The sequence below is a fragment of the Mytilus californianus genome, unplaced genomic scaffold (assembly GCF_021869535.1).
Source record: "Mytilus californianus isolate M0D057914Y unplaced genomic scaffold, xbMytCali1.0.p SCAF_8, whole genome shotgun sequence".
NCBI lineage: Eukaryota > Metazoa > Mollusca > Bivalvia > Mytilida > Mytilidae > Mytilus > Mytilus californianus.
The window spans coordinates 92,677,646-92,695,635 of NW_026262734.1; the positions used below are offsets into that span (position 1 = coordinate 92,677,646).

General features: G+C 31.8%; 1 protein-coding gene and 1 long non-coding RNA gene across 3 annotated transcripts; both read left to right on the forward strand.

The window, feature by feature from the left end:
- Positions 1 to 441: 441 nt before the first annotated feature.
- On the forward strand, positions 442 to 8,555 carry LOC127710687 (uncharacterized). Of its 2 annotated transcripts, none has more exons than XM_052216631.1 (4): positions 442 to 722; positions 4,028 to 4,087; positions 6,095 to 6,400; positions 8,026 to 8,555. In XM_052216631.1, exons 1-4 carry the CDS (start codon positions 701 to 703, stop codon positions 8,055 to 8,057), a joined length of 420 nt encoding a protein of 139 aa, XP_052072591.1. In that variant the 5' UTR covers positions 442 to 700; the 3' UTR covers positions 8,058 to 8,555. The 2 variants fall into 2 exon arrangements, 1 of the variants encoding a protein (XP_052072591.1); XR_007986276.1 differs by lacking the exon at positions 442 to 722 and adding an exon at positions 4,950 to 5,055 and having other exon boundaries at positions 3,947 to 4,087.
- Positions 8,556 to 13,759: 5,204 nt separating this feature from the next.
- Positions 13,760 to 17,779, forward strand: LOC127710689 (uncharacterized). The gene is made up of 2 exons (XR_007986281.1): positions 13,760 to 14,995; positions 17,162 to 17,779. It is a non-coding gene; the product is annotated as an uncharacterized LOC127710689 (long non-coding RNA).
- Positions 17,780 to 17,990: the final 211 nt, after the last annotated feature.

Consider the following 17,990-nt stretch of genomic DNA (forward strand, 5'->3'; position numbering starts at 1 on the left):
ACCTAACGAAAAATATACAGAAGACAATCACAGTTGTCAACAACAGATAATTCCTAGTGTAATAAAACTAAGCGAGTCTATTAGTATAATCATCCTTTATCAGTGACTTCAATGGTAACTCTAAACAGTTATCGCGTTTGACTTTGGTCCTGATGATTCAAAAGAAGCTATTGCATACAAAATCCAATGGGTCTACAATTAGACAAAATTTACAAGTTTCTTTTGGTTGTTTTCATCCTTTTGCCTGGATCGTCTCGCATTTGTTTGTTCTCAAACTCCGATTCTGGCTATGACAAAAACAACATTACACTTTATGTAAATAGAAAAGAAAAGACGTAGGATATCTACCCGTGACACAAAAAAAAAAAAAAATAAAATAAAAAAAAAAACACACTAAAAGCAATAGAACAGTATTTATAAAATCATTTTGTAATGTTGGCCCGATTGCCTGATTGCCATCAAAACCTTTATTGGTTATTCTTTATTATGATGCTTGCTACAATTTGTTTTACATTAGTCAATATCTTGACGAAATAGTATATATCTAAAGTTGCTCTTAATCTCTGATGCAAAAATTGGTCGAGTGGTGACGAGAAAAAGAAATTTGGTATGTATGTCAACGACATAAATAATCAACATACATCTAGAGGTCACCATTATCATCATCAACACTATACATGTGTCATTAATGTAAACACAAATGGTGGGCACATGGAACACAGGTGAAGACTTGTGAACAGTAAACTATTAAAGATAAAACATTTGTCAATACGAACTAAAGGTATATCAGGTGCCATAGAGGTGTAATACTACTCAACTTATCAGATGCCCTGAATTCAACGATGACACAAGTTAAAATAGTTAGTAGTTTTTAGTTATCAAAATCTGATGGATAAATGTATACCTAAAGAAGAATAGGAAATAAACAAACGTTGAAAACCAGGAAAAATATTTTATTCTGGAATACATTGGAGGTCTTTTCTTGAAGAAACCGGATCAAAAGTTACGTAGAATATTCAAATGAATTACACTGTCTTTTGATCGGACATTTCCAAGTCTGTACTTATTCAACAACATTATCAAAATATTCATTTATTTTCTTCTGATTATTCATTATGATACTTAATTCAGAATATGGACCTGCGTATAATTATAACTAATAGTAAGGACGGACACATATATAGAATAATTGAAAATCTTGGCGCCACACAATTTGTTATTTATAATTGTTGCATATTAAAACCGGTATACAGGAAAACATCTATTCACAAACCCAGAATCAAAATGTGTCCAAAACACTGTTGAAAAGGCAGTAATTTTTAATTTGTAGCCTTAAATGGCAACCACTTTTTATGCAAAAATCTTAATACACTTTTAAACTATTTGAAACTTTTAGCAGTGAGATCTATTGCCTTCTGTTCATTATCAAAAACCCACTCCTATAATGACTTCAAGCTATTTAATATGTCATGTCATGTATTTTTTTCCGATAAGTTATTTTCAGAAGGGTTTCTTCTCTCACAAATGGTTTGCATTTTGTTCGAAAAGCACAAAATCGAAAAAAAATATTTTCTTTGTTCACTCTAGAGAAGCACGATACCTTTTGTGCTAAAGAGTTTACTCTATTCTTTTAATCCTAGATGGACTAATATTATTATGAATCGCTTATTAGGAAATTAAGTTTTGTACTTAAATATCTAATTTGTTAAATTGTATCCTGTTATCAAGAATTCAAGTGATTTATTTGTGTTTTTGTTTTTGTTTTTTAATTTTCGGAAAATCTCCAACGACAATATTTTATATTGTGCACAATTCAATAAGGAAATACATCTGTCATGAACTAGGTATTTGTATTTTATTCAAAAGTAAAAAATAATTTCTGATATATTTTCGCAATAGAAGGACTTTATAGACATCATATCAAATCGGTGAGAATGCATATTTCATATTTTCATAGGACAGTTTTGCTAATTTTGAACTCTTTACGAGAAATTGAATGACATGACCTTGCAACCAATCATGTTGTGATTTTGCATGATGTTACTCATAATATATGCTATCTGTAATTATTCATGCACATTTGTATAGTTGAAATTATACGTTTGCTGTAATTAAAAATACTGCGCTGTGAACCGATTTTTACTGTTTTGTTTCAGAATGCCCATTTCTAGCCATCTTGTTAATAAAAATCGAAAATTGTTGATGTATTTATATATGACAAGACACAAAAGTTAGACAAATTCGCATTAAAGTTGGTTTTATAGTATGCATAAAATGTAATAGTCTCTATGTTGCCGTCTATTATATCTATTTTTTGTGTGTTGTTTGAACATGACCAGACCGATTGTTCTCAAAATATCTATAGCAAATAACGGTATGGGAACAAAACTCTCTTGATTTTAAAATAGTGTCCAAGCAATATTACAAAAGAAATGTGCAGGTGGAAAATATGAAGGAAAAGGTACACTAAGCCAACAAAAAGTAATAAAAAAAGACAGAAGTGTTTAACTTCTTTTGAAATGAGTTTTACTGTGCATATTGATGTGTGTTTGTTTTTTCTACATTGGCTAGATGTATAGGGGGAGGGCTATTGTTGATGTATTTATATATGACAAGACACAAAAGTTAGACAAATTCGCATTAAAGTTGGTTTTATAGTATGCATAAAATGTAATAGTCTCTATGTTGCCGTCTATTATATCTATTTTTTGTGTGTTGTTTGAACATGACCAGACCGATTGTTCTCAAAATATCTATAGCAAATAACGGTATGGGAACAAAACTCTCTTGATTTTAAAATAGTGTCCAAGCAATATTACAAAAGAAATGTGCAGGTGGAAAATATGAAGGAAAAGGTACACTAAGCCAACAAAAAGTAATAAAAAAAGACAGAAGTGTTTAACTTCTTTTGAAATGAGTTTTACTGTGCGTATTGATGTGTGTTTGTTTTTTCTACATTGGCTAGATGTATAGGGGGAGGGCTGAGATCTAAAAAAAAACATGTTTAACCCAGCCGCATGTATGCGCCTGTCCAAAGTCAGGAACCTCTGGTCTTTGTTAGTCTTGTATGATGTTTAAGTTTAATTAGTTTATTTCGAAGTTTAGTATGACGTCCATTATCATTGAACTAGTACATATTTTGTTTAGGGGCCAGCTGATGCAAGCCTCCGGGTGCGGGATTTTCTCGATGTATTGAAGACCCATTGGTGGCTTTCGGCTGTTTTCTGCTTTTTGGTCGGGTTGTTGTCCTTTTACACATTCCCCATCTCCATTTTCAATTTTAATTTACCACTTGGAGAAAAAACATGAAACTTTAAAACGGACGAAAGTAACAAACAAATTTTTAAGTTCAGAAAAGACTACTGACAAAAAACCCTTAAAACCTGTGGTGAACTCAAGTGCTCCAAAAAAGTCACCTATTGCTGTTCCATTGTTTGAATCGTCTTGAATTTCGTTGTAAGTAAAATGTCGACGATTAGTTGAACTTGGTGACTCTGTGTCACTTACAGAAAGGAAAACTTGAGTGTGGCAGAGACTAGTGCATTATATCAAGAGCAATATATGAAACAGACGGGCAAATCATGACGACGATCGTAAAATTTCCGAAAAGGAGACATTATGTAAACTGCATTGTTGTCAATAATTATATCTACATACTTGAATATTAGTCAAATAAAGTGAATAACAGATTTTTACATGAAGAGATTACCTTCCGATTCAGAAAAAATGATTGGTAAAGTTATCATTTTTTTAACATTAAAAAAAAGGATCTTAAAATGTAAATGTGGCGTCTTTCAAATGCGATTTTTGTCGATTTTTTTTTTCATTGGTAATTCTTACATTATCATTATCATATGGTCCTTTCACCTAAAACCATTAGCAGTGGTTTACGAAGGAACATTCGGAAGCTTTCACATAAAGTAAACACATAAATTAATATAAAAGATAATGATCATAATTAATTGAAAATTTTTATACAATAAACTGTATATCATAACCAATAAAGATATGATATCCGTATTTTCAGATATGTGCAACATCTGGAATCAAGAAATTATATTGTACATTTATTCTGCCTTTCTTGCTGGTGAGTGGAGGATTATATGTATTAATTTACACTTAAAACAAAATAATACAGTCCTTGGATGGTGTAAGCTTCCCATTAACACCATACACCATTACACCATTCACCATACATCATTACACCATTCACCATACACCATTACACCACACACCCTGTGCCATAACACCATGCACGTTACACCTTTGCACGATACACCTAACATATTACACCACAATGCAATTAAATTTCAAAGAAAGCGTGCGACTACAAAATTATTTATTTATTTTAAAAAACGAATTTTGATCACAATATTGTAAATTAAAGTATAAAATTAAAAATCAGTTCTTATCAATATTTTGCATAGTTTTAAATGTCGTACACCATTCAGTCACACCATTCCCGATCGCACGTTACACCATTACACCATTCCCCTTACACCATACACCATAACACCATACATGTACACCTTCTACCATTGCACCATATGCCATACACCATAACACCAGACACGTGTTTTTGGAAGTTTACACCATCCAAGGGCTGTAATTAAAACAACAGCTTGTATACCCATTTAAAGGAAAAACTGAGATGAAAGTTTTATACTTATTATTGTTTCCTTCTTTCGGATTTTCCTGTTTATAATTTACGCACCAATGTTTACATATACAATTGAAGCATTGTCCTTGTATCTTTCACATTTGAAGTAAGATAACACGTTAATACATGTAGCAGCTACATATTAAAATTGAGTCAGAAGAATCCAAAGGAAACATTGTAAACTCGAGATAAGCTGACAACGGCATCACAAAAAGTCCCCAAAACGCTTCATAGAGGTACAAATACTACGAAACACGAACCAAACCACCAACACCGTGTTTGATTTCAGGTTAGCACATCCTGCTCCACTAGTGGCTACCATCGTGTTGCTCATGGTTGACACATTTCATTCAGTGATGTCACAATCGGCGAAAGAAGAACAGGTTTGTGGAAAGGTCTGTTAGAACATAACTTATGTAATTTCGGCCTCAAATATCGTATGACGGTCAAGCAACTCGCGATGGCGTTCGTAAAACGTTTGAAGGGATGTCCTAAACTTAACAACTTTGAAACATTGTGTTCAATACCTTCATTGTTCCCTGCAACCCTCTATCAAGGAAATCATAATAGGAATAACAAGCTCTAAAATATCGTATCAACTGAGAGAAATATGCTCCATATTAGAAGGCGTTGCTTAAATTTTGCTATATAAAAAAGGAAAGTTCACAATTGTAAAGCTGACATAAACCCCTATGTTGGACAGTTTTGAACTCATTATCAATTTCGAGACGCAAGGCAAGGTATGCGACCGACTAAACGATATATTTGGTAACCTTTATTTTAATTTTGATGAGATACATACGTTCAACATAGTCACTAAATTTTGAATTATTTAGTGAGAGAACATCATCTATAAAGTGAAATGTGTAGTAACAGGATGATAATTTTCAAGATTATATCAATATCAATTATTCAATACTTTTCTTTTCTCTTAAATTTGCTTTACTTTTCTATCAACAAAATATGTAACTACAATGAACGTAGTAATTGCCAAGCGATCGCAGAATGTATGCTCTTAAATTGCCCTTAGGATCCTATTATTATGTTATATTTAAGACGTGTTTTAATTTAAAAAGTTTTCGCGCACCAACGTATACAAAACCCTGATATGTATAAACAATGAAAAAATATACTTCATACATTTCTCAATTTGTTTCATGTTTTTTTGTTTTTTTTTAAATATCTTCCAATCATAATAAAAGAAATCACAGTTTGTAAGTGAAGGGATGTAAAAATATATTGGGATACTTTTCCAATTATAAGTTACTACATTGGTACTTCATGACACCTGTTGGAGTCAGGACAAAACCAAGTGTCATAAAGTACCAACACAGGTAGAAACGTAAATCCCTACAGGATTTCGCATACAAGTGTTGCCTCAAAAATATCAATGCAGTTTTGAATTATGAAAGAAGTAAGTGTTCTACATTTAAGGTGTAGGAGTTTCTATTGAGCTATGTATGACACTAGGCTCAACAGCGGAATTAAACTGTCCATTCAAGAAAACCACGGATGCTATAATATGGCGAGGGCCGCAACAACTCTCTACCTATGCCATTAACAACAAAGTTAACATTGACATCCCTCATTCAAGAAGAATAAAGATATCTGGCAATTTTACAGCTGGTGAATACATTTTAAAGCTAAATAACTTCACGAAAGATGACGAAGGAACATATCAATGTGATACCATTAACAACGAGAAGGCAGTGAAGTTCAAGATTGTGATGAAAATAGCAGGTATAGTGCTTTAAAAATTAGCTAAGCATAATTTCAGGTCATTGGACATTGAGAGTAATTATAACTATATTTGTTTGTTACATTGAAGAATGCTTAAGCTTATTCATTAAAAAATATTGTATTATAATTCGTTTGAATGTTCCGTCAGCCTATTAATTTTCAACGACGACAAGAACAGTGCATAGATGACCGATGTTTAAATCTCATAAATTCATTATAAACAAATTAAGTAAAAAAACCAGAAGTTTCACATGAACTCTAAAAAGAGCGAGATCATATGCATCGACAATTTAAGCAACTCGTGGTATGCATACATCGTCCACTATGCGAATATATACCCAGTCAAAATGTCTGGAATACGACTTTATCGGTATTTAAAAATCAGATGACCTTTGTGGTATTTACAGATGTAAAAGTGTCCGATTATCTATTTAGAAATTTAAAGAAACTAAGGCTCAAAATCTGTCAGGCAAAATGGAGCCATTTGGAATTTGTCTATAATTTTTAGGTCCTTTGTAGTCATATAGCTCTTTAACTGTTTCGGTTCTTATACATCATTGGCTTTCAAATATTTGGATTTGAGCTTTCCTAATCATAATAATTTAATACTGACAAATTGGTAATGAACAAATTAACAAATTTATCAATCAACTAAACGTATGGAAAACAACTGTCATATTCCTAACTTGGTGCAGGCATTTTTCGAAAGACAAATGTGGTGTATTAAACCTTGGTTTAAATGGCAATTTTTTAACTTTCTGAAGTCAATCGCTCTTAATCTAAATACGTTGAATTGTTGATGATAGCAATTTTGATTATATATCATATGCTATTGTGATCAATATATTAAATCTTATGAAATATTATTGGATTGTATTTGTAAGCTTTTAAACAATCGTATTAAATGCAGTTTATTTTTAAGTTTGTAATCCCTAAAAATATTATGATTGTCCTTGTTTTGGTTAGGCAATTCATATAATTTAGAAAAAAAGCAACAGTTTAAAAAAGGGATGTCAACGATTACTCGCGTACGGCGTATATATTACCAAAACGATCCTCGACTAGTCGGTTTCCTGTTAGAATATTGCTGTCTTTGTATAAAATTGATCTTCTTGGGTGCCTCTTTCGGAAAATTTAATAGGCACCACTTATTAACCATACTAGTATATAAAATACATTTTGTTTCGAATGCATGTGCTTAATTGCCATTTAAAATGCCTCCAAAATACGTAGGCTCTTACCTAGGCTAACACTTTAAACTTAACAGTCTAAGCCAATCTGTCACATTCGTATCGTCAGAACAAATATTTTTTCGTCTGCAAGACTGTAATTTACAAAGTTTCAAAAACGACTTTCCCCAATAATAGTTGGCAAGGAAATGTTTTCAAATAACATTAATTCGTTGCGTTCTATGGTAACCCTCAATAAATAGTTGAACTTCTTATCCTTACGCCTTTGTAAACCTTAAACGTGTTTTCGTCACGATTACCAAATACAGTTGTTTAATATGGGTTTCCCCGGTATTAGTTTTTAAAATGTTCATTAAACTATATTGATTAGATTATTGTTTTTTTTATAACTAAATTAGTACTTGTAGGTAATGAACTATTAATTCTTTGTTCCAGATACTTATGTAGATGGTTTTTCATCAGTTTAACAACACACCACAGAATGTAAACTACGTATTTTTATGTTTCCGTGTGATAGATATATTCCCTAGCGAGTACTCGAGTACCGCTCGATGAACCAACAAGCACTCAATGAGTAATTGTTCACCGAGTTGACATTGCTTGTTTAAAGCGTCATTTACATTAACACCGAAAAATGCTCACCAATTTGGGTTATATGGCGTAAAGATTATCAATGTGACTGGATATGTCGTCATCAAAATTCAACTTTTAATGCAATGCTTATCTTTAAATAGAAAATATCAATGATATAAAATGCAGTTATTTTACTGCAATCAACATTTCTCATGTTTTATATGTATCCTTATATTACAACTCCTCAACAAGAATGTCTTTCTACTTCTAATCTAACCACCACCATTCAAATTAAAATTTGATTGATGTGATAATGACACTGAGTTATCAATACATCTATAAAGCATTTGTATGACCAATAATCCCTCATACAGTGCAAACTCACACTGCACATTAAAGGTATTATGCAGTCTATGGTTTAAACGTCTCATGATAGGAGTAAAGCTAAACTTACTACTAGACTGAAACAAAAATCCCAGCGATACTACCTTTATTCGTAATAGCAAAATAATCATTCAATGACGACGAAGGATTTCCGGAATCCGTTCCATATCCGAAAAACTGATAGTTGATTTCAATGAAATTATTTCATCGAAAATTAAATATAGTCAGTATGTAAATTAATTTTATGAACATTTAATTATATTCAGTTTAGACTTGTTCGTTTTGACCACACATCGGTAAACAATTGTTGTCAATAAGAAATACACATTTTATGATTTTCGCAACTAGATAGAAAATAAAGGTAACTTCAAGTGACGTATTCGATTCATCAAGATTGTATCTTTCGTTAATATGCTTGATAACCTGATTAACAAATTGTCATATCCATTCACGAGATTCACGTCGTATCAATTAACGACATCACGTTATTGATATATCATATAAGACGTTACCGTATAGATTCATATAAATCTGTCTGAATCTTTAGTTACTAAGTTTTATTTGTAATTCTGATCGGATATTGTTTTGTGTCTTATAGTTTGTAGTTGTGATTCTATCTTTTATTTTCTATTCGTTTGTAAAAGTAAAGATGATTAATCACTCAGTTCATTTGTATGGTATTAGTTTAAAACAACGATGTGCACAGGATTTATTTGTTTTACACAGGATTTATTTGTTTTACACAGTTTGATTTGGAAGAAAGGCCGACATAGTTAGTTGCACTATTACTAACACAATTCTATATTAATATTCTTATAGTAATTGTTATAAAATACATCAAATAACATAATTAGAAACCTAATCTTGATTAATATCCAATTTATAGAAATTTACCTGTGACGTTACTTTTTATGGCGTTGATCCTTTCGTGTTACAGACACACACTTCGTATTTCTTTTAAGCTGTTTTCGTGTACTGTCCTAAATTATTTTAGTTATTCGGTGATATTCTGTGGTTAACATGTCGAAATGTACTATTATATTATTTATTTATGTATTTCTCTTTCTTTGGTGTTTTTGCATTCATTTGTACTCTGTTGCCGTTATGTAATGTTGTCATTTTAGCGGTATATTTAACATTGCCATAAAGCGCTGAGGTTTGTCTAGCAACAAAACCAGGCTCAACCCACCATTTTTTTCTTAAAATGTCCTGTACTAAGTCAGGAATATGGCAGTTGTTATTTAATAGTTCGTTTCTATGAATGTTGCATTGTTGTTTGTTTTTTGTTGCACTTCTGTGTTCTGTTTTTTCGTTGTTTTCCTCTTATAGTTGATGTGTTTCCCTCAGTTTTAGTTTGTTACCCGGATTTATTTTCTCTCAATCGATTTATGACTTTTGAACAGCGATATACTACTGTTGCCTTTATTTATGCGTCTAATGCATGTTATACGTCTTAGTCGGTTTATTTTTCACTATCTTATTATTGATCAATTTCTGACCAGTAACAACTTTATTGAATCCACGAATCAAGTGTGTATTAATTATTCATATAAAAAAGCTGAACGACGCAAAGTCCAGTAAACATATTTTTTTCTTCAGACAAGATATCATAAACTCTCCAATAACAAGCAAAAAATCCTATATCTTTTTATTTAATTATTTAGTTATGTATACTAGTAATATGATATACAACATATTTAATTTTTAAATTGGTGATTAGTCTGTGTTTTAAAGAAACTAAATATGATATACAACATATTTAATTTTTAAATTGGTGATTAGTATGTGTTTTAAAGAAACTAAATATCTTCTTCCATCTTATCGAATAAGTAAAATTGAGAATGGAAATGGGGAATGTGTCAAAGAGACAACAACCCAACCATAGAGCAGACAACAGCCGAAGGCCACCAATGGGTCTTCAATGCAGCGAGAAACTCCTGCACCCGGAGGCGTCCTTCAGCTGGCCCCTAAACAAATATGTATACTAGTTCAGTGATAATGGACGTCATACCAAACTCCAAATTATACACAAGAAACTAAAATTAAAAATGATACAAGACTAACAAAGGCCAGAGGCTCCTGACTTGGGACAGGCGCAAAAATGCGGCGGGGTTAAACGGGGTTTGAGATCTCAACCCTCCCCCTATACCTCTTGCCAATGTAGAAAAAACAAACGTACTACAGTACGCACAGTAAAACTCAGTTTAAAAGAAGTCCGAGTCCGATGTCAGAATAGGAAACAAAAGAAAATAAACAAAATGACAATAATACATAAATAACAACAGACTACTAGCAGTTACTGACATGCCAGCTCCAGACCTCAATTAAACTGATTGAAAGATTATGTCTTCATCATATGAATATCAGGCACAATCCCTCCTGTTAGGGGTTTAGTATTATACCACCATTAAATATATGAGAAGAACATAACCCGTGTCATGCCAACAACAGGTTTTAGAATAAATATGTTTAATTCCGATGCAAAGACCCTATAAGTGAATCAATATTAAAGCCAAAATATGCAATCTTTAATGACCTGACAACAGTATCGTAACTATATCCCTTCTTAATAAGTCTGTTTAAAGGTTTTGTTAGCGTTTGAGGTAAATACTGACATTTTTGTGCTTTGTAAAGAATATTACCATCAAAGATTGGATGTGAAATACCCGAACGTATAAGATGTCTGCATGTTGAGTTATATTTACGAATGATGTCCTTATACCGATGATAAAATTTAGTAAATGTTTTGACTAGTTTATGATATCGAAAACCCTGGTGTAATACTTTTTCAGTAATACATGAATTTCTCTCGCTAAAATCTAATACGTTGTTACATACACGTGCGAATCGTAGAAGTTGAGATATATAAACACCATAAGATGGTGACGAGGGAACGTCACCATCTAAAAATGGATAATTAACGATAGGAAATGAAAAATCATCTCTTTTATCATAAATTTTTGTATTAAGCTTCCCGTTAATGATATAGATATCACGATCGAGGAAAGGACATTGTTAGTATTAGCTTTATTTAAAGTAAGTTCAACAGGATAAATTTCTTTAGTATACATACTGAAGTCGTCGTTATTGAGAGCCAATATATCATCCAAATATATAAAAGTATTGTTAAATGTTTGTATCAGATGTTGTTTCGATGGGTCTTTGCTGATTTTAGTCATAAATTGTAACTCATAACAATACAAAAACAGGTCCGCAATAAGTGGTGCACAGTAAGTCCCCATTGGAATTCCGATAACTTGACGATATACGGAATCGCCAAAGCGAACAAAAATGTTATCAAGTAAAAATTCAAGGGCAGATATAGTATCAAAACATGTCCAATTGACATAGCTCTTTTGTTTGTTGCTACTAAAAAATGACCTTAAAGAGTTTGAACATATGTATTCGCATTCCGACTTTTTAAATGCCCATTTAATCAGGTGTGTGAATTTTTTCTTAATAAGAATATGAGGCAAAGTGGTATATAGGGTAGAAAAATCAAAACTTTGAACAGATTCAAAATCACCAATATATGCATGCAATTTATCAAGTACTTCCAACGAGTTTTTGACACTCCAAAAGTAGTTAATTCCACTTTTTTTAAAGGCCTTATTTGAACAATTTATTATCAGGTTTTTGATTGTACCAAGTGTACTAGTAAGTAAAATAGACAATTTAGTAGTGGAACAATGACTTATATTATATATATTTGTAAGGTGATTTGTGTAGCTTCGGAAGCCAGTGTTTTTTTAATAAATGACATGTATTTTATAGCTTAAGTTTTTAATTTTTCAGTTATATAGTTCTTCTACAAAGTTAAAGAGTGTCTGTTGTTGGAATGCATATAGACCTAGGTGAGCACTAAATGCTCTTTAAAACCTCTAGCTTATATCAAGGCAGTTCGATACAAAGTAAGATTTTATAACCTCCAACAACAAAACTGGATCTACAATTTCCATTTTTGTAGAAAAAAGGTCTGTTTGATGAGACGATACATTCAATCTTCCAGAAAAAAAACTAAATTTCTTAAAGAATCAACATCTTATTGACATCGTTGATTGAAGACAACTCCTCACAGTACATCTGTAGGTCACCTTATACAGTAGAAATAATGGTGGTACGAACTTGGGAAATATGTTTAGTCGAACATCATGACGACCCAGATATATATTGTTCTTTATGTTGATTTTTGTGAGTTAAGGTATTCAGATATCAATTCTCCCTTTTTATGTTATAACCATGGGGAGAGAAGGGATATATTATGAATCTCAGTTTGCTACGAAATCCGAGATCTTTAGTTGACATTCAAAACTTAATGAATTTTGCAAATAAAACAATATTGTCAAGAATATGATAGTTGTTTTCCATTCGTATGATGTCATTGAACTTTTGAGTTTGCTATTTGATAAGGGACTTCCCGTTTTTAGTTTTCCTTGGAGTCCCGTATTTTTGTTATTTTACTTTTTGTTAGAGGCTTTGTCTACTGGAAATAACAACACACTAACCGCTAAAAACGGATAGAACACCAACAATTTCGGTCATCCTGAAAGGCTTAGAAACCATTATACTCTTTTGTATGTCTTTTTTTCACATAATGTGTCCAGTTTTGATTGATGTTGTCATGACTACTTCAAGTTTACTACTAGAATTGTATTTCTTTATTATAGATTTGATATGCATTTGTATTTATCACTAAGGCCGACCTGTTTTCACAGAAAAGAAAGTACGGGAACAACATATTATTGAAAGTAAAGTTTTATTCTAACCAAAACCTGATTTTGTTTGTTGGTATTACAATGACAACAACATAACTTCTGTAGATAAATATGAAAGACTTGTTAAATCTGCCACTAAAAAGCTCACTATTAAGAAACAAAATATAACGACAAATGGGTTTGTTGCCATATTAATTATAAAAAACTTCACAACATCTGATATAGCTGTGTATAGATGTTGCGTCAAAAACGCCATAGACGTCATTGATGTTCACTTTGATAAGAATGCAGTAGTCGAAGTCTTGCCGGGAAAAAATGGGAACGCTACACACGCGATGACAGGTAAGTTTAATCATTCAGTTGATGTTTTTCGTAATAAAAAAAATATCAATATACAAAAATAATGGAATGTTATAAGGCAACAATTCGCATTCCAGATGATGTATTTCCTTCTAAAAGTGGATATAAAACATAAGACGAGAAATGTAGGACACAGTTAATACTTCCGGCATTGTAAAAAAACTTAGAAAGTATTGGTTATTGCTAACTTTTATACTATTGAAATCCATTCAATATCCTTTCTGTTCCACTTTATGACCACAACTTATATATACTGGTATGCAAGTGGAATTCCAAATGTTGGGATACCCAGTGCGTCAACAAAGAAGGCATCTTGTACAATTTCAATGTCACTTTCAGTAGCAAGTGTCTATACCAGGATCGTGTCAATACTAGAATACTAAAGTCAGATCGCAATTGTGGATATGTCAGGTCTGTGACAAAAAACGAATGAAACAAAAACAAATTTTCAAACATTTAGTCAGTTGTTGTTGACTTCTTCATTTTCAAATTTGGAAATGTAAAAAAAAAAAAAAAAAACTTGAATTAATATTATTCAATCAACAACATGAATAGAATGTTTAATGTAAATTTATTTTTTGAGAGCTAAACGTAATTATTTGGACAGTTGTTTATACTGCTATCAGTAGTGCCGTAGCTCTTTTAGCATTAATTACAGTCATGTTTGTTCGAGGAGGACAAACAGAAAAGATAAACCAGACAGGTAATGTATTAATGACCTTTGCTAAAACAAAGATTAAGAGGATACCAGGGCGTATTTTGAAATCATAATTCCAATAATAACAGACAACATCATGGACAAAAATAAAAACAAGAAAAGGACAAAGAACAATAACGAACATCACATGAAAAACTAAAGACAAAGCAAACCCGGGGGCGGGTAAACTCAGGTGCAACTAAAATGTAAGTCGTTGTGTTGCTGAATGCAGAAGCAAGTAAAAATCTGGTAATGAATCGCGTTCGGTAGTGTCACAACTGAATGTTGAAAACTTTCTGTTGGTGAAGTAAGGGATCGGCATTTGTGTAGCTTTGCTTAATGTTTAATTTTTTTTTTTTAATAAGATTCATATGGTAAATGTTTATCTGTTTTATGTATTCCAACCGTTTGCATGATGACACTTTGCTGATGTTAAGGAGAACAGGAATCATACATTTGATTTTAACAACATGCGTTTTTTTTACCACAAAATGAATGTTTAATTTCATGATGAAAGCATTATATTCTGCCAAATATTGTTGTTGCGTTTCTAGTAAAACTATACAATAATTGAATTTCATATGAAATAAACAAAACAAATTGACAAATAACATTATCTTTGTTTAAATGTAGTAATGGTAAATGATATCAGAATGCAACAGGCCAGTGCAGACATGTAAGTAGTTATACTTAGTGTATGCACAATGTTTTCTATGATTAATAGTAACCCTGTCTTACAGTCTACACATGAAATTAGAATGACAACAACATCTTTTCCTGTCAGAAACGTTTTCGAAATAAAGCCTTATCAAAACAAGTATTACATTTAAAATGGCAAATAAAAAATATAACAATTTAAGTTTAACGTTAAGTATAACGTACATTGATGCATTTTCAAGAACTCTTCCTCTGATATGGTAGTGCTAGTAGTGAAACAACACAATACGTCTGGCTCCTTATTAGTAGTTGAATTCAGTTATGTTTAAATTTTATTTGATATCAGGAGTATGCTGTTGGAAGACGGTCTTTGATAACCACCATCACATTTATTTCTAGACTAGTAGCGGTATAGTGCTTTAAGACACTAGGCTATTTTTGTAGACCTTTAGATAACTTTTGGTCATTTTGTTGTTTGGTTGCTGCGTCATTCACGTATACCATACAGCTCATTTTATCAACTTGACGTATTATGTCTGCATAATTTCAATGTTTCAGTGTAAAAATATATATCCATATATGTATATATGGATCATGTTGGTAGGGTTCGACGAAAACAAGACACTCTCAGAATAAATCATACCAAAGATCAAATGTACTAGTTAGATCGTATTATAATAGAAAAACAAAGGAAATGGGGTATTAGATCGTATTCAGTCGTGTTGAGATTTTTCCTATTCGGATGCGGAACCTGCGAAAGCTTCAAGATTGCTCTTCTTTATGAATAAAATAGCCAAATCTTGAACGATAATCTTTCGTTATATATCAATGAAACACCAAAGGGCTATTTTATTAAGTAACGTAAACATGGTAAACTATACAATTTTTTTTTTTAATTATTTCTTTTTCAATGGAATTTTAAACATTAAATCGGTAATGTAAGTTAATACTTTAGCGGTACCAAAATTACCGCACCAGATACGCATTTACACAATTAATGTCTCTTCAATGATACTCGAGGCCAAACATTTGAAGGTCCAAAACCTAATACAGATAGGAAAGAGCCTTAAAATTCCAAAAAGCCAAACCCGGAAAAGGAATTAGAGCTTAACATTAGAAAGATACATATTCAAAATCATTTAATCAAAGATACATATTAATCTTTATCTTTTGATCATTATGCAAAATAAACCTGTTTAAGCACTTGTAGGCCGGCGGATGAAATCCAAAAAGTAGAATCTGTTCTGCGACGTTTTTATAAATATATTAAATAATTGCACAGTCTATTATTTGCGACAGAAAATAATGTTTGGAATATCTGTTTTTTTTTAGCAAATGCCATAAGTGTTTTTACCTGTTGCACTTTTGACAATACCCAAACTGTGAACTTCCCCAAAAAATTACATTTAAAACTTGATGTTCGATTTTTCTGAATATTTCGGATACCATTTTAATGTTAAATTCTAAACGACACATTTCTCCACAAATTTTATTTCGAATTGGACCTGAAGCAAGTTTGAGAAAATCAAATCCATTATCATTCATAACAGACAACTCTAAACTACAAAGCCCGAGCGAGGAAGTAAAAAGAGAGGCAAAACATTCAAACTCATTATGCGAAAATGAACTGAGAAAGCCGTGTCAAAAAAGAAGAAAAAGACCAAAAGGCAATCAACAGTATACAAAACACAATATAGATAACTAGAGACCGAGCAACACAAACCCCACCAAAAAACCGGGGTGATCGCTGGTGCTCCACAGGGGTTAACAGATCCTGCTCAACATGTGGCACTCGTCGTGTTGTTTATGTAAGTACAAACCTGGTGATACGTCTAATGCGATAGGACATTCGAGGAAAATGATGAAATGATTTAGGTTATTACGATTGGAATATATTCGTCGTCATATGTTTTAAAAAGAAAAACGACTTTTTTATTTTAAGGGAACTGAGCGTAGGCATATAACTGTTTCTGAATGTACACATTGTAAGAAAAAACCTTTTTGCCTCGTCAAACAGCGCGTAGGAAAATTGTTTTTATTTAAATGTACAAGTAGTAAAAATAACACTTTTACTTGTTGGTGCTTTTGCACGTCGAAGAAATAACAAAGAGACCTATCTATTTCTACGCAAGTGTTTTTTGATATATAAGACGTGTCTTAACATCTGCTTTTCCTTTCTCTTCAGAAGTCTTGAGCATCGAAGAACATCATATGACAGTATCAATTCCAATCGGGAATATGAGGATATTGATAGTGTAATTTCAAATGCAGATAACCAACAAAACATCCTAGTCGACACTTCGTACTTTAATGAAATAATGAATGATAGTTCACACGAATATTACAATGAGGCATCTAATGAATATGTTGGTCTAAATACAAATAGGGAGCTACAAGCATATTGGATATATGATGCAGAATATCAATATTTGTAGTTATGTCGTAATTGAAATGTTCAGATACCTAAAACTCATTTGATATTTGTTTCCTGAAATAAAACCTTGTAATTTTCAAGTACTTTATGACAGATCAAATAATATTAATTAAAATTTTATGAATAACATTAACAGTACCAATTTTACTACACCAGAAGCGCATTTTGACAATTAATGTCTCTTCAGTGATGCTCGAGGTCAAAATATTTGAAAATCCAAACATTTTGCAATTATTCTTGCGTTGGAGTGTAACTTAAGTATTAAGGTAGATCAATATTTGTAATTAAAACCGTAAGGGCTTTTTTTGATTATTTACCGAAGTATAGTTTAAATCATGACAAAAATTATTAAAAAAAGTATTTGTTTCAGTTTGTTTTAGCTACACATTGTGCAAAATTGTCAGATTTTGTTTAGATTATACACGGAAAACAAATACGTGTGATAGAAAGAAATCTTGAGGATCGCATGTTAAGATAAAATATGAGAAAAACGTTCATATAAGGTGCTTTCAATACAAATTGAGATCACGAGTGTATTGTTCTTGCTGCAAAACTAAAAGGTAAGATCCCTACACTTTCT

What these genes read in the sequence shown, in the direction of transcription:
- LOC127710687 (XM_052216631.1), top strand. Translation starts at nt 701, where the DNA reads ATGGTGGGCACATGGAACACAG. An exon ending in GGTGGGCACATGGAACACAG is followed by an intron (nt 723 to 4,027) that starts GTGAAGACTTGT and finishes CCGTATTTTCAG; the next exon opens with ATATGTGCAACATCTGGAAT. An exon ending in GATTGTGATGAAAATAGCAG is followed by an intron (nt 6,401 to 8,025) that starts GTATAGTGCTTT and finishes TCTTTGTTCCAG; the next exon opens with ATACTTATGTAGATGGTTTT.